The 26743-nt window shown below is 35.1% G+C and overlaps 2 protein-coding genes across 13 annotated transcripts in view; both read left to right on the top strand.

The window, feature by feature from the left end:
* Positions 1-16723, top strand: part of LOC126688716 (uncharacterized) — a 30388-nt gene extending 13665 nt beyond the window's left edge. For 2 of the 11 annotated variants that reach the window (XM_050383503.1, XM_050383500.1), the window contains 5 exons: positions 1272-1516; positions 8345-8461; positions 11185-11236; positions 14000-14544; positions 16024-16124. In XM_050383503.1, coding sequence (XP_050239460.1) covers positions 1272-1516; positions 8345-8461; positions 11185-11236; positions 14000-14523 — 938 coding nt within the window. In that variant the 3' untranslated portion in view covers positions 14524-14544; positions 16024-16124. Of the gene's footprint in view, positions 1-1271; positions 1517-8344; positions 8462-11184; positions 11237-13999; positions 14545-15992; positions 16125-16227 lie in introns of those variants that run through there. The other 9 variants (XR_007644341.1, XR_007644339.1, XR_007644338.1 and 6 more) reach the window with 9 other exon arrangements.
* A 3759-nt stretch (positions 16724-20482) lies between these two features.
* On the top strand, positions 20483-26539 carry LOC126688715 (FHA domain-containing protein At4g14490-like). Of its 2 annotated transcripts, none has more exons than XM_050383499.1 (2): positions 20483-22037; positions 26377-26539. In XM_050383499.1, the coding sequence occupies exon 1, from the start codon at positions 20634-20636 to the stop codon at positions 22011-22013; it is 1380 nt and encodes a 459-aa protein (XP_050239456.1). In that variant the 5' UTR covers positions 20483-20633; the 3' UTR covers positions 22014-22037; positions 26377-26539. The 2 variants fall into 2 exon arrangements, with proteins under 2 accessions (XP_050239456.1, XP_050239454.1); XM_050383497.1 differs by lacking the exon at positions 26377-26539 and adding an exon at positions 22787-23798.
* The last annotated feature ends 204 nt before the right edge of the window (positions 26540-26743 follow it).

Below are 26743 nucleotides of genomic sequence, written 5' to 3'. Positions count from 1 at the left end.
TGGAAATAAACACCTACATAACGTTCTGTACTTAAGAAATAGTTGTTGCCATGAAGATAATGTTGGCTTATCCAATCCTGATATTATATATGTTTAAACAGGTGATGGACGTGAGAGTCAAAGAAATAAATGAACTTCTTAGCTTCTCTGATAGACAATTACTACCATTGAGTAGCAGGACATGCAAGATTTTTTTATTGTCATAAACAAATACGTTGAAAATCTACTGGATTAGTTTATTTCTAGAATTTTTTTGAGAGGTAGTTTGTTTCTAGGTATTGAATGCTAAAAATCCATTGGATGTGTGATACAGGGCAAAGAGCTAAAGAATCTAATCTAATCTTATTAGGATGGCAGCAACCTGATGTTTCTATGGTTATTTTATTGTAAACTTGAAAAGGAGGTTGAAGAGACTGTTGGGGGGGAATTGGGATTTCAAAAGGTTCTGGAGAGGGAAAGGATATGGATTCAAATTATGGTGAGGAAGGGCAAAAACGAGGGGTTGTTCTAGTGTTATGAATAGGAATATGACAAGAACACTATTTATTTTTTTGTTCTAGGAGTGTTTGGGTGCTAATTGATGGGAGAAGGGTTTGAGGTTCCTTCTATGATGGAACATTTTGGGGTATGATTTCTTACCAATCACCTTTCCCAGATTCCGCATAAGTGGGAAGTTTATGCTCTGGGTGCCAATCATATCTGGGGTTTGCTTAGTGTCACGCCTAGGAGAAAGGCTTGCATCATAGAAACCTTAAAGCAATCTTCATAGCTCTGATATTTTTGCAAAACATATTCTTTTTGGAATAGTACATGTTCATATAACTTGAATAGAACATGTTCATATAAAAGATGACTAATACCTCACCCTAACACGACTTGGATTTAATGGGATTTGATCAGTAACTCCAATACCTAATACCTCACCCTAATAAATGTCCACAAATAAAAACCCAAAACGTAATAAAACCTAAAGTAATTCTTTGTGGACCACAAATATATCCATGTTCAGAAATACCTTAATGTTGAATTAAAATAAAATAACATGAAATAAAAACCATCTCATTGCTTGATAAAATCCAAAATAAGATTTAATGGGCTACAAGTACAGCTGGTGTCTAGAAATATAAAAAAGAAATATCTCTGACTCCTAAATTTAGATAAAACTAAATTAAAACTAAACCATCTCTGTCTTGCTTGCATTTACGTGATGAAATGTTTGTGCTTTTGTTTGTAAGAACTAGTATAATTCTTCTGTTTTACGTCCTTTACAGAAATAGAATGGACAAAGCTATATCAAAAGCCCATTAATACAAAGGAGGTAAAAAGTCAATTGATGGTTCGTCCTTGCTTTCCTCCTATCTACCGTGAAAGTGAAATGCCTGATGTTAATACCATCTCAAAAGTGGTAGTCATTTTTGATGATGTTTTGAAAGTGGGGGATTTGGTAGACTGGTTTACTGATGGTTGCTATTGGTCTGGAAGAATAATTGAATTATTGGGGGACGAGAAGGTAAAGGTAATATTTCTGTCATCCTCTTTGTATTGAATACTGGATTTGCTTGCTTGTTATCATCTTGTCTCATGTCTAATTTTGAGATGGTTTGTGGATATGTTTTTTGCTCTATGCTGTTAATCATACTGACCTTTTTATGTATAATCTAGTTGCTTTTTTATTTTTATTTTTTATTGAGTGTCTGGTTGTAATTCTTTAAGGGTGCTCACTTTTGAGCATTCTTTCTTTTTTAAATAACCTATTTTGTTTTGTTTTTTGAAAAATGTTTGGATAGTCTAGTCATTTACCTCTGTAACGTTAGTTCTAACCATGGTTTTAAAAACCGAACCGGTTAAAGAACTGTAAAAGAGACTGGTTACCGGTTTTTAGGTCCGATTGGGGTCAAATTGATGGTCGAGCCGGTGACGTAATAAATAATTTAATTAATAAATATATAATTATAAAAAATAAATTTAAATATATAATAAATTTATAGCTATCAATATTTACTATAATATATATATATATATAACATTTTAAAATTATTTTTATGTCAAATTTAACTCAAATTAAAAGAAATTAACCTAAACAAACCATCAAATAAAAAAAGTTATGGTTTTCAAGTTTTATGAAAATGGGTTTAAGGTTTTATATTCATATGTAATTTTCTGTACTTTTAAGTTTTAACAAAACCATTATTTATTTAGAAAAATATTTACCAATGTTAACATAATTTCACACCTAAATATTTCTCCCAAAAATATTAGTATTTATTTTTTTTGATGGGAAAATTAGTATTTATTATGTAGATATGCTTGTCTTGCAAAATGTAACAAGCCACTGTTGCTGTTATCTACGAAGTGCAAATAAGAATATGGGAGTCACAAAGTGGTCTCCCACCTAACCATCAACGTGGCCAATCAACATCCAACCACGTCGATGCTAAACTTTTAAACAAACATAAAGTCTTCTCCTCTGACCCCCTTAAAGGCTTAAACAAAATTAGATCTAGAAAAAAAATAAGAAAATTGCTCAGAGCTCTCTCTCCGAAGAAGTAGCAGTGGCAGATTTAAATTGCTCTCTTCTTCAAGCCCAGTTCAGTAGTTCATCCTCACTCCTCGCACAAACCAAATAGATTTGAGATATTTCCTAATTATTTTCTCACATTGCTTTGCACACCTCCTCAAACAAATATGAGATTTTTCCCAAAGTGTCTCCCCAAATCTCCTCTTATCCCAAATCTGAGATTTTTCAAAATAGAGAAGAAAAACTTGCACCTTCCTCGTCAAAAGCCAAGAAGTGAATAAAAAATTTTGCTCAATGAACAAAACTGCTGAAAACCGGTTGAATCGTCCCGGTTTACGGTTTCACCGGTTTAACCAACGATTTCTGGTTTTTTCAATATTTCCAGTTTTTAGATAGAACCGGACTGGACTTGGTCCGGTCCCCGGTTGAACCAGCCGGTCCGATCTGGTTCGGTTTTTAAAACCTTGATGTTAATATTTTGGTTACAGGTTGTATCATCAATATCCAAGTTATTTTGTTTCTAATGCAACTAATTAAGTGATTTCTTTAAAATAAAATATTTACTTCCCCTTAGATTTAGGATATGTTTGGTTGGGTGGATTTTAGGAAGCATGGGAAAAAAAAAAAAGAAGAGAAAAAGGGAGGGAAAGAAATTTATTGAGTTGTTTGGTTAGGAGAGAAAATGAGAGGGATTTTGGTGGGGCCTAGGTATTCTCTCCGGGCCCACCAAATTGCAATCTCTCCAAAAGGAGAGAAGAGGCAGGCGAAAATGGGAGCTAAAAGAGAAAGACACAAATACCCTTAGAAGAAGGTTCAGTCGAGTGAAGGATGAGTCATAGTGAGTCAAACCGAGTTTCAGGCCGAGTCCACCTGTCATCGTCCTCTCCAGTGGCCTATCCAGTGCTCCAGTGGCCAGATCTGCAAAATATACCTTGAGCAAAACCAATCTGGAAATTTGGTTGTTCTGATTGTTGAGCTTTTTTTATTTTATTTTTTTATTTTTTTTTAAGAAATAGGGCATGGGTGGGTTTTTTTACTCTTCTGTGTGCGTTTTTTCATTTGGTAAGGTGGGTGATTTTTGTTTTATTTCCATTTGGCCAGGTGGGTGTTTTTTTGTATTTTTTGGTTACTTTCTTTGTGCGTTTTTTTTATTTGGTCAGGTGGGTTACTTTTTTTCAATCTGTGCGTGAGTGTTTTTTATTATTAAAAAAAAAAGGTAATTAATTCTAGCATTTAAAAAAAAAAATTATGTATTAGGGTATATTGGTAAATTTACACAATTTATTTTCTATTCTCTCATTTTTCTTCTCAACTAAATAAAAAAGTTTTCCATCTTTTCACTTTTCTACTGCTCCAACCAAACACAAACGACAAAAATTAAAATCTCTTCTATTGTCCCACTTTTCCATCCCTTCTCAATTTTCCATCCTCCCACTTTTTCATTCTCCCAACCAAATAGACCCTTAATGAGAATTTGGTTTAATGATTAAGAGTCATTGGTCTCATTTTTAGACTTACTTTTTGATAAAACAATTTTAAAGATTGAGAAGAAAATTAAGAAGGATATTATTTTTACTGATTTTATTTATCCTTAATGAGAAATAGGTTTTTCTGTTTTTTGAAAATGGATTGCAGTTTTTCTGGAAGTGAAGACAACAATTTACCTCTTTGTGGTATACCACAGTTACAATTTCTTCTCACGTTTAAATCCAATACTAAACCTCTAATGGGGGGAGGCACAAAGAGATATCCAATACTACTTATAAAAAAAAAAGAGATATCCAATACTAAACCTCTGAATGGGGAAGCACACTGAGATATCTGAGACTAAACCTCTGATGGGATTTCATTAGTCATTTAGAATTAGGTTTCCTTAATAATAAATTAGAACTAGAATTCAAGTTTTTTATGTTAGTAATAATTAGGGCTTAGTAGTCTATAAAAACTTAGTATTGTGGTCCTATCAAGAGGGATTATTATGATGAAGAATAAGAATCTCTTGAAATTGTTCCAATGCTCTAGTGTTGACTCTTAGAGGTTCTCTTTTGCTTGGTGTTGCTCCAAGCAAGCCTAGGTGTTGCCTTTTAGGCTCTCTCTTCTCATTTTTTCATTTATTTAATTTTCTTGTTGCATCGTTTTGGTTTAACCCGCGTCAAATTTTGGTGATGACTTTAGCCAATCCTAGGTATTGACTCCTAGAGGTTCTTTTTTGCTAGTTCTGACTCCTAGGTTATTTTATTACTTTATTTTTCCAGTTCTTCAATTTTCAGGTTGCATCGTTTTGGTTTGTCTTGCATCAACCAACCTATAGTGATGGACTAAAGTTAAATATTTATTTTTCTATTAATGGCAAGTGAAAGTCTCAAGCTTCCTCAAACCAATCATATAATCCTACTTCATATCATTTGCATCTTGTGTACTCATATTTTTATAATAAATAAATAAAACATGAAAAACAAATTAAAACATTTAAGAGAATTCAAAAGAAAGGTTGACAAATACAGAAAATAAGAGGCTCATACATAATAGCCACTGTATCTGGCAAAGTAGCTCAAAATGTGATCTAAGTGCCCTCGATAGGTAGGCCTTTGGTGGATGAGTCTCAAATCAAGTTTGGCCCTAGTGCCTCTATAATTCAACAACGACGAGTGTGGGGAAGCGAATGACGAGGATGCTGATCTTGGCATTGTCCATGATAATGGTGGCCATGGATTGAGGATGTTGATGAAATTGTTAGCGAAGAGAGTAATGGCGAAGATTTGTTGCACTTTCTAATGAAAATAAAGGGAATGGGTGATGCAGGACAACCAACTCCATGAGCCACGTGTTTGGGAAACAAAGGAAGAATAAAACAATGGGATGGGACATAAGAATCAACACTTCGGGTTTGCTTGTAATTAGCAGTAAGAAATTAAAAATGGAAAAATAGAACCTAAGAAAAAGCACCAAGAATGGGCTAAAGATCGGAATCCATGAATCAATACATGTGCTTGCTCGGAATCAGCACCAAGCATTGGAAGAAAACTTCTAACCCAAATTATTTTAATCCATGATAAAATGTCGACGATAGTGAATCTAGAAGCCCTTGTAGGGTTCCCAAATTAAATCCAATATGAAGAGAAACTCATAATGAGAATATATAAGATATTGAAGTAAAAATAAAATAGAATAAAATCACTCTAACGACATCATTTTTGATCAATTGGGTTCAACAAAATCATTTAGGTTTAATAGGTCCAATTTAGTGGCCTTGATTTTAGAAATTTGACCTTGTTGAGTTTAGTGGCAGTGCTAGATGGGTCACCAACCTTGGATAGAGTGGGGTTTTTGTATGTGTGTGTGTGCGTGTTTTTTTTTTTTTTTTTTTCACAAAATGGGTTGGGCCATGCCGTGCTATTTCCCACCTTAAACTATGGGGTCATTTGCAATGTGCCCCCTATACTTTAAATTTGAATAATCACCCTCTTAAATTATATTATTGGTTGTATTGGAGAGAGAGAGAGAGAGAGCGAGAGAGGGGGGAGGATTTTCTTGATTTGTATCTTTAATTCTTGGAAACATGTAAAGTTAAAGCCTGGTAATGAACCAACAAAACCCTTGAGGCTTGTCAGTGTTGTTAAATGCATGGAGAAGTTGTAGGAAGACTTTTTCAGGGAGGTATGGGTGATGAATTTAAATTCCATCTAGTTAGTTAGCCTAAAATTTATGTTGCTATGCGGCTAGGAGAGTTAGGATTTAAGAATGTTAAACTTTTTAATCAGGCCCTTTTTGGAAAGCAGTCATGCCAAAATTTGATTGAAAGGGAGGCTCTCTAAAGACAGGTTGTGGATAAAAACTATGGTACTTTTTGTGGTATTTTTAATTAGGCACTGTTATGAAAGTAGTTATGTCAAAATGTGATTGAAAGGGAGGCTCTTTAAAGAGCGTTTGCGGATAAAACTATGGTACTTTTTGTGGTGGTTGGTTCTAATATGATGAATAGTCCAAATGGGATGAACCTATGGAAATATATTAGGAAGGGATGGAAATGTTTTCTTGTTTTGCTAATTTGGAGTGGGTGACAGCACGCCCCACTTGTATAAATTGTTTGCATGATAACTCGCAAGCAACCTTTGATGGAGGCATGTCCAAAATTGTTTCAGTAATTTGTAACAAGGATGCTTTGGTGGCAAATCATATGAATGTGACTAATGGTAATTTGCTTTGGGACACCAATATCTTGAGAACTTTATATATATTAAAAAAACAATGTAAGATTGGGAGCTAGAACCTTTATCTTCTTTTCTACTTGACTAATCTCAAATTAACCATTTTCCCTCAGAGAAGATGTTCTTTTTGTGGATTGTAGCATTAGGTAAAATACTAATGATGATTATTTTAAGAAAGCGACACATCATAGTGATGGATTGTTGTTTTTGGTGTAAAAACGACCAAGGAAACCACATATCACCTACTCATCCATTGGATAGCTATGATTGCTTTATATATTTATTTATTTTCAAATTTGTTAAAATTTCTTGGTTTATTCCTTGTATACTTCCCATGTACATGGGTTGTGCTCCTTTGCACTTTTAATGAATTTTGTTTATTTATAGAAATAGAAATTTATTGGTTTACTAACTCATGCCTTTGTCACATGCTCAGTTTTGTTAGTTTTGACCAAAAAAAAAGAAAAAAAGATTTCAACTTAATCAAAACTTCAAGGAGGTTAAGGTTGTGTTTGGTTCGTGTAAAAGTATTTCCGGAAAGGAAAATGTTTTCATGTGTTTGGTTGCATTTCAAAAAATTTTCCGAAAAATATTTTCTGGTGTTTGGAGAAGAAGAAGGAAAAAACAAACCCAGAAAAAAAATCCAGTCTGACGACCGCGATCCGAGATTGCGATCTCGCCTTAAGCACCAGTCCGACGACTGCGATTCGAGATCGCGATCGACGGCGCGATCTCGATCTTCGTGAGATCGCGATCGACGGTGCGATCGCACTCGACGAGCGGCGACGATCGACGATCGCGATCGATGAGCGGCGCGATCGACGAGCGTGCTCGTTGGACGATCGCACCGCTTGTCGATCGCGCCGCTCGTCGATCGACGAGCGCGCTCGACGGACGATCGCACCGCTCGTCGACCGACGAGCGGCGCGATCGACGATCGGTGCTCTCCGATCTAGGCTCTCTCTTCTCTCTCTCTCTCTCCGATCTGGGCTCTCTGTTCTCTCTCTCTCTCTCTCTCTTTTTCCGGAAATGATTTGAAGTGAAAATGAGGGTGTAAAATCATTTTCGGGTCAAAGGTAAAAATTTCGGTCAACAGGAAGCCATTTTCCGGAAAATGAAATTTACCGTTGCTGCCAAACACTTGGGTTTGGGGGAAAATCATTTTCCCCCAAAACAAACGCACCCTAAGTATTGGTCTTTAAAACTGATGGAAGTAAGTGCAATTAGAATCAACCAGAAAGACAAAAGATAATACAAGGAGGTGAAGTATTTGTTTAATCCTTGTCAATTTTTGAGTGTGATCTATACTGGCATCCATTTATTGTTTTTGGAAGTGTTTATGAATTGCTTTTTAATATATGCTGTCAAGAAACTGAGCTTAAAAACACCTATCCAAAAAAAAAAAAAATGGTGAGCTTAAAAACTTCATTTTGCTACTAGGCAGTAGTTCTTTGCCAAAGATACAAAAAAAAAAGAAAAAGAAAATCATTGATATTGTCTTCTGTCCTATGGTCATATAATTTTGAATATAATGCTTACTAGTACATACTTTGCTAGGAAAGAAGCATTATGTTTCTATATTTTTCTTTTCTTATTTTTCATTTTGTTGCTTTTCCAGATTGAGTTGCCACCTCCTCCTATGGGTGAAGGATTATCGTATGAAGCCATTCGCAATGAGCTACGGCCATCATTAGATTGGACACCAGAATATGGTTGGATGGTCCCTAAGCTTGTGGTAGCTTTCTTCCTTTTGTGTTTTTGCTTATGTATTTATAAATAAAGTTTCACTTCAAAAGTTGCATTATAAATGACAGAGGTTAACTTGAAAAAAAAAATGTTCTGCATAACTAGGAAATGCTCACTTTTGATGAAATCAAGCATTTATGCTGGCTTATTTCTTTGTTGAGTATTTTTTGTTGCCTGTTATGTACTTTGGCAACCATTGGATCAACATACATATCTGTTGCTTGATTTATGCATTCTTTGTATAAGTCAATAAATGCTACCATGGATGCTATTAAATTGTAGTTCTTTTTTGGGTTTAATTGTATTGTACTTTTATGAAGAGCGAGGGACTTGTGGCCCCTGTCCCATCCATCCCTAGCTATAGACATTTAAGGATCACTATATCCAACCTAGCAACCTACTTGTCTCTATTATCCAACTTACTACCTGTCTCTATAACCTGTTACCACAGGAGTAGCTTGTCGCATAGAGAAGTTGCAAAAGGATTTCTTATGGGGTTGGAATTGGAGATGAGTTTAAGTTTCCTCTGGTTAATTGGAGGAAAATTTGCGAACTAATTCAAAGTGAAGGGGGTTAGGCATTAGGAGTCTGTTTGGCATTAGCTTGAGCTTTTAGATTTTAGTTTTTATGTACAGCTTTTTAAAACCTCACTTTTTCTTGCATTTTCTCACTTTTTCAAATTTGTTCAAGGTATATGTATACTTTAGTACACTTTCAGCAAAAAACTAAATAAGCTGTTCTCAAACGGACACTAGGTATTATTGGGGAAATGGTTTTGGAGGTATGCAACTAAGAGAGGCTTTATAGATAAGGGTGGTGTTCCATAAATATGGTAGCATGTGGGGTGGTTGGTGCTCTAATAGGTCCCAGGGCCATATGGGGTGAATTAATGAAAAATTATAAAGAAAATTTGTAATGGTTTTGTTCAATTCACTAGTTTTAAGTGGGTGATGATTCTTGCATACAGTTTTGGCATAATTATTGGTGTGGTGGACAACCGTTGGGGGAGAGATTCCTGAAACTATTATGTATTGCTTGTGATAAGGAGGAGGGTTCAGTAGCCAGATCATTTGTTATTTTCTAGGGATAATTATTACCAGGTCATTACTATTGTGATCAGTGGGATTTGGAGCTGGAATCCATGGTAGCATTCATGGACATTATTGATTCCGAGTAGTTGAGGAGGGGTCAGATACTATGTTGGATTCCATCTAAATGGAATGTCTTCGAAGTTAAATTCTATTATAAAGTATCACACCCTCCAGCTTGCTCGTTTCTTCCTTAGAAGAGCTAATGGAAGCCTAAAGTCCCAACTAAGTGGCCTTCTTTCTATGGACAACCACTTTGGGGAAAATTTTAGTGGTCAATAATCTCAAAAAGAGGCGAGTAAGTTATATGTCTAAGATGGCTAGGAAAACAATGGATCACTTCTTTTCCCTGTAGCGTGAAAGCTTTGAAGCATGGGTTTTTTTTTTATTTTTTTATTTTTTGGGGTTCATTGGATGATGTCATAGGGGGTTGTGGAGTTTATAGCATGTTGGCAAGGCAGGTTAGGTAGATGCAGTAAAATAGCAATTTGGATTGTGATATCGTGTTGTCTTATGTGGTGTAGTTAGAGAGAGAAACGCTAAAACTTTGGATGGTTGTGAGAAATCTGTTCCTAGATCTAAAGTTTGTATTCCACAAATCTCTTTGAGTGAGTGAGCTTTTGGTCTTTTTTCTTTTGCTAATATTCTTGGTAGGGTTGTTCAAACTGGACTGATACCCGCTAAAATCAGATGGCTTTCGGGTTGAGTGACGGTTATTGAAAGAAAACCTGAGTCCAACCGATTTGACCAATCTCTGCTGTTATTCGTTGCCGTTCTCCGCGATATGAGGGTTTCTTTGCAATCCTCCACGAGGTTCTGGTTAGATTTCGACCAGATCTGACAAGATATCAACCAAATCTGGCAAGATCTGCTCTCCCTGCCATTTTACCGTCTCAAATCACCATCCGTTGAGACCAGGGCTGTCCGAATCTCCGTTCCTTCAGGGTCAATGGCGGGTTCTGTTCTTCCCCACCAGAAATGGTTGGGTCGAGTCCAAGATGAGCACTAATACAACCCATGGACAGCTCTAATTGCTTGAGATGCTTGATAGCTATACTTTTTATACTCAATGCTGGTGTAAGTTTTGTATACATCCTATGTACCTGGGTTACGCCACTTCGCATTTAATTAATGAAATATTTACGCATTAGAAGCTGAAATTACTTGGGTTTGGTCACTTGTCTTTTAGAGAGATTGAATGAAGACCACTATAACATTTTCATGTACTATTCAACTTTTAATTGATTTTGAGTGAGGCTTATACAAATTTTATGTAACTTGCTTGTAATGTGGTTCTGTTGGTGTGTGTTTGGGATAGTTTATTTTCCCATTTATTTGTATAGGTGCAGATTTTTAATGCCTTACTTCTTTCTGGGTACAACTTGTCTTTTACGCCAAATAAGTAAATGAATTTAATCTATCCCAAAGGGATACTTGATTAGATTTAAATGTGCTGTCCATGTAATTTTATCTTCAATTATTCTGTAGATTCTGATGCAACTCATACCTTGTGTTCTGTGATGAATCTTTATCATGTAGGTGTAGAGTTAGATATGTTAGACTCACCTCTAGGTACTCATTTTTTCTTGTGTTACTTATGTTTGCAATGCCTTGGTGGTTGTAGGAGAAGGGCAATGATCGTTGTTGTGCTCGGATTGTTAAGCCTTTCACTCAAGGTAGGGATATGATTCTTGGGAATTGATTGAATTAAATTGTTGCCAATTTTTTGTACACTTGTCTTAATTTTGTATATGAATTTTGGGAACTACATATTTCATAATCAATGGCTTTGTGAGCTCTAGCCCGCAGTCCTTCTATTAGGTCATTGAAGGCATAACATTTATATTCTTCATTTTGGGGAATGCATGATCAGTCCTTTGTCTGCATTTGGTTTTTACTGCACATTGAATGTGTCTTTACTCTCATTTTTGAGGGAGATATATACCCTATGAGTTGGAGTTTTTAGGACCATGGCAATCGCACTATCAATGGTTAACTGTGGTTTAGAAACTGGACCGTTGAGAAAACTGAGAAAGAGTGAGAGGTTTGACTAGAGGTTGATTAAAGTTGGACTGTGATGTTATAAATAATTTAATTACAAATAAATAGAATAAACAGTGAAATTGCAAAATTTACACTTAACCTCAAAAAAAAAAAAAAAAAAAACTTATTAAGAAATTAACAAAATTTACTATGTGATAGTAAATATTTAAATAAATTTTCGGTAAATTTCACAACTTATGGTGAGAGAGGGTTGGTGCTACTAAATTTAGGGCATTACCTTATAATTCACACCAATATTTCTATTGTTACTACTGTTTTGAAAACTGAGGGCCCGTCTGTTAGCAGTGTTTAAGTATTGTTATTTAGTTTTCAGTGTTGTGGAAATATGTGTCTAAATGTTATAGAAATACGTGTAAGAAGTGTTATTGTTATTTAAATATTGAAAATTGCTGTTTAAAAGCAGGTACCAAACAGCCCCTGAATCATTGAGGAAACCTTTAAAGTGAGATGGTTTAGAGATTTGATTGGGGATTCAATTGAGGTTGAATAGCGATATCATAAATAATTTAACTAAAAATTACTTAAAGTTAAAGATAGATGTAATACAATTACATTTCATAAATGATTATCATTTTAACTAACATTTCATAATAATATAATTCGATTCAAACAATTATGCAAACAAGTGTTGATACAAGCAGTGTTGGTAAAAGCATGAAGCGTACTTAAGTGTACAACTCTCTTGGAGTCTAGGCGCAAAGTGCAAGTGCACACCTAATTTAAGTAAAGCACATATTTGTCAAATATAAATATAATAATCTCTAATAAAAAATACATAGCATATAATAAAAAAACTAATAAATTTAAAATAGTAATATGTTTTGTTAATTAGTTAAAATGGATAATGCAATTGCACAATTTGTAAGTTCAAATTTTACAGTTATTTCAATTTCTTAAATTTTTTTTGATAGATAACGAGTTTTTATGGATGGCAATATGATAATAATCTAGTTGTAGCAAGTTTAAACAGAACATTTTGTATAATTCTCTTGTGCTTTATGAAAATATGTAATCAGGATAGCTATGATCAGATGAAGTATATGGTTCATCAAAATAAATACAAAAGGCAAAGACCAAAAACCAAAGGAATAGTAAAATATTGTCTTGATATGTAAACAAAAAATTGTGAGTAATACAGCACCTTAAGAATAATGTTTGTTTAATAATTCAATGTTCTTGACATTTCCTTCTAGATCAAGGACTTAAGTTTAATTATAAATATATTTTAGCAAAAAAAAAAAAACAGCACACCTAAGTGTGCTTTTTGCTTCTTCAAAAAGCGCACACAAAAAAAAAAAAAAGAAAAAAAAAAAGAGAATGCCTGAGACACGCTTCACTTAATTAGCTTCGCTTCAAGCAAGCAAAGTGCTCGCCGCTCAGACATTGGGCTTTGATTTTTGAGTTTTAAGCGTGCTTTTAACAACACTGGGTACAAGGTGAACTATTGCTTGTAAAGATAGCATGAAACACCAAGCCCTTTGCTGACTAATGAAAGAATACGCCATTTACCTCCGGTCTGTAAACCTCTCTTTTCAATCTCTATCTTAAACTCTAATCTATGATTACTTGTCCTTCTCTGCGCACATATTTTTAGCTCCATCAGTAGGGAGCTATTGAAGCCCTTTGTTTTAATCGTGCTGCACATCACTCTAATGCCCTCTTTGATTTAAACTGAAGTCCAGAGATTGTTCTGCGCATTGGATTAGTGAGCCATCAGTTTTGGAAGAGTTCTTTGCTATAACAGTTTTTACGGGATCACTGGCCTGTTCTAGGGCTTGTTTCATGGTTTTCACATGTGGCAGGCTTTGGTGGCATTTAACGGCTAGCTCATCAATGACTGGAAGGACTTGTTTCAAAAAATGGCATAATGTTAGGGATCCAAATTGTTAAACATTAGGGGGAATATATCAAAATAACTCTTAACTTTAAGGGTGCAAATTTCAATTTAGTCATAAGTAAATGAGAATCTCATTTAAAGTTGTGTCCACATGTAATATAAAGTGAAATTTTTTTAGGAATATTACTAAACTTTCACATTTTTTTATTATTTAGAATCAAACATTTATTTCAGGATGGAGCAAGTAGTACAATAGATGGCTTATACTTGTACATGACCTTATAGAAGTTAGTGGTTCTGTCTTTACATAGCTGGACATTTTACAGATGTATCTTATTAGTTACTTTGATCATTTACCACTTGATCTTATATCCATGCCTCCTATACTTCTGTTTGGTTTAATTGTTTTGAGATAGTTACAATATGTTGAGATGCCAATTAAGCTTCAAGGCTCTTGGCAAATTTGAATTTGATTGGTTTGGTTTATTTAATGACTTGGTTTCAAATTTGAATTTGATTGGCACGGGATTAATATAAGTTTCTGGGGCTCCAAATTTGATGATCCAAGCCGAAGGCAAAGGAAGAAACGGAATTCAGGCTACTACTAGGGCATCGCTTAAGTGTAATTCTTCTTCTTCTTCTCATAGTTCAGCTAGCTTGTTACAACTTCCAGATGGGGTGAAGCGACCTTTGAGCACTGTGACATTTAATGAGACACAAACACCTGAAACAAATTTGGAGTTAGATATGGAAGAGAATGGAATTGGAAAGACCAATTGCTCAGACATTGTTAGAGATGTGTCAGCTGATATGGTGGGAACTGCGTCTAGGAATGGAAAATATGATAACTCTGGGTCTTCAAAGAAGATAAAAGCTGATGGAAATATTTCTTTAGATTCCATGTGTTCTGATACGTTAGAAGTTGCAGTTATGGACCTGGAAGAACTTGTAAACCGGGTTAAATGGATTAGGGGTTTGTTGGAATTTGGAAAACCTGTGTCTAATACTATGCAGAATGCTTGGGAATTTCTGGAACACAGAGCATCATCCACACCAAAATGAGTGTTCAATTTTATTGAAAGAGTAAGTTTACATTACAAAACCTCCTCTAGCTCTTAAATGTGAAAATTTGATGAACATTTAGATAGGTGAAATCAAGCATAGTCTGACTTTCTAATCTGTTTGTGACCTAATTATATCTATCTAAATATGTCTCTTGTCTTGGGATTTGTTGGAGTGAAATCAAGTTATAGCTCATGGTTAAGGGCATATCGAATTTTGTGGAATCAATTTGACAAGTGATAACATCTGTCTTACTGTTAATATGTGAAACTTGTGAGTGAAATGCTTAAATTTCATGCTTTGAAATTTTTTTCAGTTACTACTATTAAGATGCATTGCTTAAAGTCAAGACTGAGAATTTCTAAATAAATTTTAGTTGAGTTGAGTTAGCAGGAATATATTAAAATAAACATGATAAGTGATGATTATGAAAACAATTGTGATACTGCAGATAGTGCAGAGACTACTGATAAGTTAAACCCAAGAGCCGTTGCTCAATTGTTAATGTTAGCAAATATAGCAAATTTGCAGCCTAAGTGATGGAATGAAACAAACTGGAAGGAAAGAATTTGAACTTAATAGACACAAAACATTTCACATTTCTGTTGGATAGCTAAAAAAAATCTTAATTGCAAAAACAGAATGGTCCAATGACTGTTGGACATTGGCATGTCATCTTGCAAAAGAAGCCGATTGAAGAGGATTTCTTTTTTTCCATGCAGATATGAAGTTGATATATAAATTCTGGAGTCTGAGTCTTGTCCCAAATGAAAAAGAGGTGGGTTTAGGTTAGATTTTAGTCTAGTATCTTTTTGGAAAAGTTCTTTAAAAAAGGAAGACTATAGGTTAGCATAAATGTCCTTGCTGCTGATCCAAATGCAGTGTCTTGATAGAGAAGTCACTGCTTTGATTAAAGATATTACCAAATATTATAAATAGATTGCCTTGTTGCTGAACCAAATACAGAACATTGATGGAGAAATAGATATTAATTTTTTAAAATATATTTCCTAACATTTTCAAATCAATAACAATTATATTAATGAGAATCTAATATCCTATTAATCCATGTGAATCCTTCTGAACTAGCATTTTGCTGTAGTCTTTTCAACTTGCATGAGAAGATACATGTATGAAAAGCATACTGATGTTAAACTTAAAGCATGTATTTTTAAATTTGACAAGCAAAGCTTTTCGACTGGACTTACAATTTAAGGTTCTTTAGCTGGCCCACAATCATCTTTTTTATATGCTTCCTTAAAGCACCCTCTAGGTTTACTACTAAACTGAGCAAAAGTATTGTTTACAGATGAAGAATTACAAAAAATTTGGGAAAACTTGAATGGAGCTTTATCCTATCTTTGCTGAACATTGTTTGCTTTTGAGAGGCACTATTATGTTGATAGATATGATTTCAGTTAGATTTAATTTACCATTAGTGATAAGAAAAGTATGACACATTCAATTAGATTTCTTCGCTAGATACATTCTGATGCCCAGGGATCAACTGGATCTACCAACAAACCATGGAATTATAACCTCCTGCTCATCTACCATTGTGTCTTTAGCGCACCAGTTGGATGGAATGCAGATTAGTACGAGTAAGTTTTTTCTTCCCATTTTGTTCTTTTTAACTGTTGATCCATAGCAAAATTAAGTGTTTTTTCCCTATCTATGGGCTTAATATGCCTCTTACATTTTCAGTATTGTGTTGCAGAATGATGGATAATACTTTGTTTACCAAATGATGTCTACTGTTTTGGGGGATTTCTGTCCAGACTAGATGATCCATTCCCAAAAAAAATTGAATTTGCACTAGAAATTTTGTCTGCAATGCCAATTTTTCACGGCTTAACTTTTGCCTTGTATCATTAGACACCTTTAGGCTTCACCTGGTCTTACCTAATCTTGATACTTTGCTTTTTTCTCACCTATTCACCTGATGTGTATCTACTGTAAATAGTGAATTTTCTTTCCTGTATTGATTTTTTTTTTTTTTTTTTCCTTTTCTGCTAGTCACTGATGTAAACTGATAATAGAGACCTCTTTTTGATTTTTTTCACTAATTCATACCGCAATCTTTGTAAAGCTTGCACTTAGCATTACTAGTTTCTTAACACAGCTATTTCTGCTTCTCAATCTGTAAGAATCAAAGATATTGTAGAGAAATTGGGCAGATGCCCATTTGCTTGGAGCTCTATTTACCTGTGCTCTAAAGATTTTGTTCAGAGAATAACAATGGTGGCAAAACTGGTCAATACAACAATGGTATGTTTGTGAATATAGAGGTAGTGTTTGAATGGTTCATTAGATGTCCTTGTTTAAATGTCCGACAGTAATAATCATTTTGTCAAAAAATATTGCTCCAAAATTTTTTCAAATTATACATTAGCTCCCTACTTTAGGGTTTGGCTTCCTTCCAGTTTGTGCACTGGAGGTGACAGGGATATGAAAATAACCGGTTTATTTTTTATTTTGCACTAAAGTTAAAATTGTTTACACCGCTCAAGTCTGTGGAGCGGTAAACCTTTTCTTTCAAGGATCATTGTATTTTGTTCTATTTTTGGGCAAATAATAAAATTGCTTACATTAGGTTAGATCTCAATGTAATCTCATGCGTGTTTTGATTTATCTTTAGGAAAGCGGTAACGATATAAATCAATTCCATTCCAATAGATTCAAGAGTGAGATAAAGAAATATTGCGTCTTTCCAGTATTTTTTATTGAAGACGAGTGGAGAAATTATACATGGAGCTTGGATGTATAAGTTATTATTTAAAGTGCTCTGACCTGGAACAGAAAAAGGAAACAATAACAAAACCTATAACCATAAACATAACCATTGATTCCAGCATTGCATTCTGATTGTGATATGGCATGTGTCTGGTTTATTTAATTGCCAAGTTCGAGTTGTTCGTTATGCTTAATGCTGTAATTTTGCTGAGAAAAGCATGTTTCCCAAGAGAGATTTGAAGACATTATTTAATTATTTCATTCTGGGGGAGCGCAGAAAATATTAAACCCATTGAGAAGATTAATGCATTGACATTTAACACAACTATTATTCATTTCACAACAAAATGAATCATAGATGGCAAGTTATTATAGGTTCTTAATCCATAACCTCAATTATGGTTTGTTTGGCATCAGCTATAGCTCTTAGCTTTTAATTTTAAATTATTTTTTTCTCTTATATACGGTTTTTTAAAACCTCACATTTTTCCACTTTTTCTCAATTTTTCCAAGAGTATACTTAAGCACATTTTTAAGCACATTTTCAAGTAAATTAATTAGAAATTTAACCTATCAAGTAAATTAATTAGATTTAAAAAAAAAAAAATTATCGTTTTAGTTTTTGTTTGGTTGGTAGAAGTAGAAGTTGTGGGATAGGAAATGGTGAAGGGATGAAAAAAAGAGGGAATAAAAAAGATTTAGTTTTCCTACTTGTGTGTTTGGTTGGAGGATGGAAAAGTGAAAGGATGAAAAACTCTTTTATTTGGTTGATAAGAAAAATAAGGGAATAAAAAATATAGCTTGTATAAATTTATTCTCAAATCTTTGTTACATTAAAAAAAAAATAATAGTCAAAACTAATAATAAAAATTGAAAATTTTTTTAAGTTTATTAAAGAGAACTAATCGTACATTAAAGTAAAAAAAAAAAAAAAAAAAAAAAATCCCATCAACACCACCCTCCCCCCCCCCCCCCCCCCCCCCCCCTACATTTTTTTTGCCAAATTGGGAAGAAAACAAAATCCGTCCAAATGATAGGACCAACCACCCACTACCCAAACAGCCACCACAAGAAACAACTACAACCACCATCGCAACCCAACTAACCAACAACAATAGCCACACCTACCACCAAAACCCAAAGATCATTACAACCTAACTGGTCAACAATTGCCACTGTCATTTACCACCAAACCTACAACTGCATTACCACCACCACCCAGGAAAAAAACAAAAACAAAAACAAAATTCTGACCCACAACCCAATGATTCAAATTGTGATCCACAACTACATCACCATCATGACTCACGACTTAATGATCCAAATTGGACCAACAAACCACCACCATTATGACCCATGAACTGTAACCGAACCATTGCCATTGTGACCCATAAACCACAATTGAACCACCACCATTGCCATCTTGATTGGATCACCAGAGAGCGAGTGAGAGAGAGAGAGGGATGAGAAAAAGAGGCAAAGGAAAACAAAGGAGAGAGAGTGAGAGTGAGAGAATGAGTGAGGAGAGAGACAACAAAACCCATTAAAATACAAAATATCGATTGCTATCATGAAAACTTACTAGTAAAAGTTCATTGAAGCTAAATGGTAAATTTTTTTTAGATATAGTAGCTTCAATGTTGCATGATTTTAATGATTTAAGTTGGTGAAATAACTTTTGAGTGATTTTACAACCATTGTTGTGAATACTCTAAATTGCTAATGTAGACCATGCATTACGTAGAATGGATGAACAAAAATATCGCTCATCTTTTGTCTCAAAGGGATAGAAGACCTTGTCACTCTCATAGGTTCAAAATGGGAGCAATCAATAGCCTTCAAAGTTGGATATGCATGGGGGAATATTCAGATGCTAAAAGAGATTTGAATACCCTCATTTGTAAAAAGAAAAAAAAAAGGTCCTTCAAAGTTCTCATTTCTCTAAAGTTCTCTAAAATGCAATAGATTGTGACGTGTTTCATATTAATGGGAAATTTATTGTGATTGTTGGATATTACTTATTTCAGCATAGCTTGAAGAGTGAAGACATCTCTCTAAGTGGAGCTTGAAGAGTGAAGATGAATCTTCACTTATTTTTCTAGTTACAATCTAATAAAAGAGAATATTATGGCTAAATCTAGGTTTCTTAAACTAAGTTCATAGATTAAAGTTATAGATCGTGAATTAGTGAATGTGATATGTACCCTCCTTGGTTCTAAAACCAAACTTATAGGGTACAATGACCAATATAAATAGACTTACACATGTATCATACAATTAGTTTAGACATAACATATAAATAAATAAAAATAAATTTGGGTACTTCATATTTATAATTCACTACACAAATTAAAATTGACAAGAAATAATGATCAAATAATTTAACTCTAAGAACCACATAAGCATGAATCAAAGAAGCCAAAAGGCTTGTACCTTAATTGTTTGACACTTCTTGTATTTCCAACAAACAGTTAGGATTTAAATCTCCTTATCCTCAACTATTAATGTAATAAAACAAACATAAATAAGAGAAAATTAAACTTAAACATATCATAAAGTTTTACACCAAGAATGTTCCAATCCCTAAGAATGTATAAACATTGCTATTATGCATGAATATGCATGTTTATGTGACAATGCTAAAATGAGCAAAAAATTTGATTTCAACCCAATGCATTGCAATTTTAGATGAAATGCAATCATTTTTATGGGTAATTTATTGAGAAAAAATATTATGAAATTCAGTTTGACCTCATTACCCCAATTTATTCACATGTTGATTTGTCTCATTTTAAATTACTCCACTTGAATCCCCTTGGATTTCGTTGGAAGAAAATGCATTACTTTAATCTATACGGAATGTGGAGAAATTTTTTAGGGGTGATTTTAATGATTGTGCTCAATAGTGTTTTTTTTTTTGAAACACACACAATGGAGAAATGTTTTAATACAAAGGTACACCAAAAACTCCATTTAAAAGTCATAATAAATTTTTTTTTTTTAGATAAGACCATGATAATTTTTAAGGGAATGTGGGGCAAGCTCAATAATTTAACTATAAAGATTATTTCATTAAAAAAAAAAAAAAAAAGGCAAAAATTTCATTTTAATCACTATATTATAGGGTCATTGTCTATTTAGTAAATTGACGGAATGGGCTATACTAATTGTAACCCGAAAATAACATGCCAAAAAAAAAAAATTTTTTATTTTTTTATTTTTTTGATGGGGTGAAATGCATTTACACAAAGCAGCCCGCGTAGCTATAATTCAAATTTGGTCAATTTTGAAGCTTTGAGTCTTGACATTGCCCGGACTCAGAGAGCTTGCTCACTAGTCACTACTACTTTCAAAGACAACCCTCTTCAATTCAAACAATGGAGCCCCCAGCTCTGAAGCTCGTAATGGTCCAAGGCCCACGCAAAGGCGAGTCCATAGAATACCAACCCGGATCCAACATCCGAATCGGCCGCATCGTCCGCGGCAACAACCTCCCTATCAAAGACTCCGGCATCTCTTCCAACCACCTCTCTATCGATTATTCATCCGGATCCGGGTCGCCCAAATGGATCCTCCGCGACCTCGACTCCTCAAACGGTACTATCCTCAACGGAACCAAGCTACAACCAAACACGCCTCACGATCTCTCCGACGGCGATTCTATCAAGATCGGCGAGTACACTTCCATCCTTGTCAACATCGTTTCCAGCCACGATGAGAGCCAACTCAGACGGAACCCTAGGCGCCGAGCCGCCCAGGCACTTTCCGTGGAACAGGTTTCAGAGATTCGCGGCCGGAGAGGTAGGGTTTTGAAAGAGGCAGAAGAAGCTGAGAAAGGCGAGGTTTTGGACACTAGGAATCGGAGGAGAGCTCCTCCGAGAAAAGCTAAGGTTTTGAAGAGTTATGAAGGAGAAGAAGAGGAAGTCCGGAATGGTGTTCCTGAAATTGTGGAACCAGCAGCAGATAATCGTGGCCGGATGGGCAGGGTTTTGAAAGAGAGCGAAGAAGCTAAATGCGATGAGAAAATTGAGGATTTGGACAATCGAAGAAGAGCTCCTCCGAGGAAAGCTAGGGTTTTGAAGAGTGAAGAAACAGAGGAAATTGGTCTTGAATCGGAGAAAGAGAAACCAGGGCAGAACACAGGCACGCGGCGAACTCGGAATGTGAAGAATGTGGTTTCGGATTCAATGCTAGAGAAGATTCCGGAGAATTCTGGAGTGGAGTGTGCAGAAGTGGAGGTTAAAGGTAAAAAGAAGCGAGGCAGGCCAACGAGGAAGAATTTACGTGAAGAGCTGCCTGATTGTAATCTAGTTGATGAGTTGGAGAATGCAAAGGAGACGAATTATGATGAAAAAGCTGTAATTGATGTTGATGAAGGTGCGGCTGTGAATGTAATTGTTGTTGATGATGATAAGGTGAAAAATGAGGGTGAATGTGGTGTTGAGGAATTGGAGAATGTGGAGGAAATAAATTTGGAAGAAAAAGTTGAAATTGATGTGGATAAAGGCATGGCGGCAAGTGGAGTTGTTGGTGATGATAATAAGGAAGAAAGTGAGGGCGGTTGTGGTGTTGAGGAGGGGTTTGATTTGGAGAAGGGGACGCTGGGGGAGTGGTTCAATTATTTGGAGCTGCATTTGCCAAAACAGATCATTGACGCGACTGAGGAGATGATTGTAGGTATGAGAAAGAAAGCCGAGCGAGTTCATGAATATATGTTGGAGCAGAGGAAAGCGAAGGGCAAAGTTCTGGTTGGATAGAGGGAGAAGCGGCTCGGTTATCTGGTAATTGATAGCTCATAGCTTAATGGCTTTATTTTTTGAATTATGTATTGTATGTTGCCTTAGAATTGTATCTGAGCTATGCATTCATATCTATTTCTATTTTGGATGATACAATGTTATTTTTGTTGGTGGGCTTGTAGTCATTGGTCTTGTTAAAGGAGTGTCATTGCTATTGGGAAATATATTTAGGTGTTTAGATGTTGTTTTCAATGTACAAATTTAGGCACATAGGTATGAATGTATTAGATAATCTTTGGATCAATGAGATGGCTGTGCATGTTTATCTGGAACATACGAGGTTCTTTCAAGGCCCTTCAGGTCCTAACAAGACTGGTATTTCAACAGGATGGTTTGGACATGTAAAAACTTTCCCAAATTCTGTTGCTGCTGTGCATGTTGTTTTTGAATCTAATGAGTGTAGTACAAGTCACAAGTTGAATTGTTTTGGGCTGTAAGTAGAGAAATCAATTTGATACTATTTTGTTCATCTTTTTCTTCTTGTTGTTGATAAGTATACTATTTTGTTAATCTATTAGTGTGTTCTAAAATTATAAAATGATAAATTTACAGTCATATTTTAATTAGCATATCATGCTTCCATTGATTGTATGGATTTCATATGCAATATTAATTCTGGATGTCATACTCTATATGCCGAGTCCAATTGCTTGGTATAAATTGTTTTGGAGCCCTGGTGATCACTCAAGATTAAGTTTTCTATACCATGATTCAAAATCTTATGCATGTAGGTCTTAGAAGTATCCCACATATTGAAAGTGCTGCTAATAGATATGAAAGTTCTATAAAACAATCCTACCAGGTCTTTCTACCATGGACTATGTACTCTTCTGGACCTTCTGGTTAATAGTGGACGTCATATGTCGTTAGTTAACTCTGCTGAAATAATTTGGGCTTTGCTGTGGGGGCTTGAACACTTGAGAGGCTAGGTTTTAACTTTTAATTGATGGTGCGTCAAGGCAAAGGTAGTTCAAAAGTGTCCCAAATGCTATTTTGTGCTGCATCTAAGGAGACACAAACACCTGAAACAAATTTGGAGTTAGATATGGGAGAAAATGGAATTGGAAGGACCAATTTCTCAGACATTGTTAGAGATGTGTCGGCTGATATGGTGGGAACTGCGTCTAGGAATGGAAAATATGATAACTATGGGTCTTCAAAGAAGATAAAAGCTGATGGAAATATTTCTTCAGATTCCTTGTGTTCTGATACTATTGAGAAGGACTGAAGCTTAGGAAGGTTGCAGTGAAGACTACAGAGCTGTGCAAGTGAAAGAATAGCAGTAATTATGATTACATGAAGTTTACAGTCTATTTTTTGGGCGTTTTGCCAAATAAATTATACAAATCCATCCACAACGGGTGCAAAGGGCCTAAAACACGTTAATGTATGACAGATTAGCTACACTACAAAAAAGGGGCTTGACGATATCCCCTTCGAATTAGGAGGAACTAATTTTTCAAGATACGTGCTACACGATTTTCCCCTCCCTTTCAAGTGCAATATCTCAGTGATAGTCTCATGTATTGGACCTCCCTCATTAAGGGCGGGTTTTAACCCCATACGTGAAGGCAGTGTTAGAATTATAATTAAATGAAGAGATTCATCATTTCCTAACATCTTAAACTTTTTGGATAATGGGTAATCTATCAATTATTACTGTCACACGTGTCAGAGGGGTTATGTGTTTGCACTTGTTTGTACAACTATATTTTGGAAATCTTCTAAACAAGCATGTATTGCCAAGTTCACAACGGAATTAAAATTTATCTCATTGGATAAAGCAAGTTAAGATGTAGAGTGGCTTCATCATTTTTTGGATGATATGCCAATGTGGATGAAACTTGTGTCTCACATTTGTATACATTGTTATAGCAAATCAGCAATTGGTAGAGCACAAAGCTGTATGTACAATGGTAAGTCTCAACATATATTTCGTAGACATAAATCATGAGACGATTGCTCTTAAATGGAATTATCTCCATTAACTAAATAAAGTCAAAAGATAATATAGAGGATCATCCTTTAACCAAAGATTTGAGTAGAGAACAAGTAAATATGCTCATCAAAAGGAATGGGTTTAAAGCCTATGACCTAAAAGTTCCATGATGGCAACCCTATCTAACTGATTAGAGATCTCAAGATCTAGGTTCAAAGGAATTGTGGAGACTAGTTTTATCACTATGGAGATAGCATCTCCTATCCATTGTCCAATGATGAAATAATGATGTCTACAAGCAATATTCAGGATAAATTTTTATTTTAATGATTCTTATATCTTAGAAATCCAAGTGGAGTATAGTAAAATACTCTTAATAAGAATTAACCTATATAAGTGTGAATTTGGCCAATTCTATGAGAGTTTCACAATTGAATCCTCTATAGCACTTTATGAAAAATCAAGAGTTGGTCAAGGTCAAATTGAACACAATCATAAAGAACGAACTATGTTAAAAAAGGAGTTGTGTGAATTTTATTATCTTAGTATACACAAACGATTGAACACTTCAAGACATCATGTTCACTTATTAGCCAATATATTTGATAATCTTTCATGGAGGAAGGTTCAAGGCTAAAAGATATATATATCTTGATACAATGACTTTCTTCTACTCTTTCTGTCTGCATAAACATTTGTATTGTGTTTTCTCAATTTTCATTCAACGTGGAGGATTGTTAGATAAATGTGGTTTGCAAGTGTTTAGGTGGCTAACTTTGAGCTAAGGTAAAACTGGGACCCACATGTTTTTTGCAGTGAGTACTCCTTGTCAGGAAATTCAGGTCATGTGGTCACTTGGCCAAATCCATTAAGGAGTAAATGAGAAATTGACTCCTATATATACAATTCCCATTTGAAGATGAATTTAATTGGTGAAGTCCTTAAGTACCACATTGAAAAGGAATAGACATTTTATGAGTTTATATGCTTTCCACCTACCCACACCAAGTCAAGTCGAATTAGGTTGAGCTACTTGTGTGTCTATAAATATTTCGTCTCTCATTCATTCAAGATTTTTTTTTTCGTTGTTAATTTTCATTCTAGATAGTTTTTCTTCCTATAATTAATTCTCAAGCATAGAGTCTATGAGAAATAAAGATACACAAATTTGTTTGCTAAGCATTTAGATTAATATTGTTTGTGTTTCTTTTTGTTTATTGCTGTAGGGTCCCAAATAATATTATCAACAATATTAGCAATCCAAAATAATAATCACACACAAGAACAAAAAATTTACGTGAAAAACCCTTTCTCTTTAAAGGGAAAAACCACGGGACAAATTCCGAATAATTTCACTATATCAAATCAATTACAATAGTTTTTTGTGTGTGTCTCATGGCTAAAGAAAAAATCTCTATTGTTTTCTTTGCTCTCATTTGGGGTGTCCAGCCAGATCCAGAACTCGACCCACCTGCCCAAATCGTTTGATTCGGCCCGAGAACCGACCGACCCGACACCGATGACGGGTCAGCGGTGGGTCTCTGCTCCCTGAACCCGAAAACAGTGGGTCGGTTGGCGGGTTCGAGGCTGAGAAATCGATATTTAACTAACCCGACTGTATTTGACAGAAAATCGCTCATTTTCTGTCCAATCTGTTGAGATCTGACCTGAACTAGAAGGAAAATCACCCATTTTCTGTTCGATATGCCAAGACCTCGTTGAGATCCAGCCAGATCTTGCCAAGATCGACCTGATCTCTTGGAGATTCGCCGAGATCTCATCAAGATCAGGTCAAGTCTTGCCAGATCCGACGTCTTTTGGCGAAATTCGGCAGATTTTCGCACAACCCGAAACCGATCGAGGACCGATATGAACCCGGTGAAAATCCACCACCCGAACCGACTCCGTTTACCGGTCGGCAGCGGGTCCTGAAGTGATTGGGTTGGTTCCAGGTTGAGCACAAACCCAACCCGGATTGACCCGTGGACAGCCCTAGCTCTCACACACACTAATTATCTTTCTCAAATGTGACAACACTTTACTCTCTCTTTTTTTTATTTTTCTTCTCCCTGCACAGCTCTCTCTCTTGGCTGTCTTCTTTCTCTAAGTGACTTGCTTTTGGCTGCTCTCTCAATTCACTTGTGTGTACCAAATTTTAGCACCACACGCATGCCTTTTATATAAAAGCATGCCCTCACACTCTTCAATCAATTAGGAGTAGGAATCTTGGTACACCACGTATAGTACTTTGCAAGGAATTAGGACTCCTTGCTATTCAAGCCTATCACAAACTCATTAAAGAGTAGTGATTAGATGCGGTTGGACTCCTAGAAACACACAAAGTACAAACTGACTATGATCTCTTATTTCAACTTGATATAGGTGTCTTCATCACTTGGGCTTTTGTTCTTCATGGGCTGGACTACGGTGCATGTGCACCTAACAATTGCTAATGTATCAAGATAGATGACTAAAAGATTTGAAGACCCAATTTTGAGGGGAAAAAATCTATCTTAATGAGATAGTTTCGAATACTAGCATTGTTGTAGTCAGTGAGTATTTTTATTTGTTTTACAGAAATCCATTTGTTGAACTTGTATAAAAAATCTATTTATAAGTATTGTTTTTAAATATTTTTATGTTCTTATTTACTTAATCACAAAATTAAATTATTTCCTACAATTATTTCCAACATGGAATACAGATTTTACATTGTAAAATGGTTTGTACCAGAGACCTTGAACTACTT

This window comes from Quercus robur, chromosome 6, assembly GCF_932294415.1.
Source record: "Quercus robur chromosome 6, dhQueRobu3.1, whole genome shotgun sequence".
In the NCBI taxonomy this organism is placed as follows: Eukaryota; Viridiplantae; Streptophyta; class Magnoliopsida; order Fagales; family Fagaceae; genus Quercus; species Quercus robur.
Note: the sequence above shows the minus strand (reverse complement) of the source record. Positions and strands in the feature narration are given on the sequence as shown.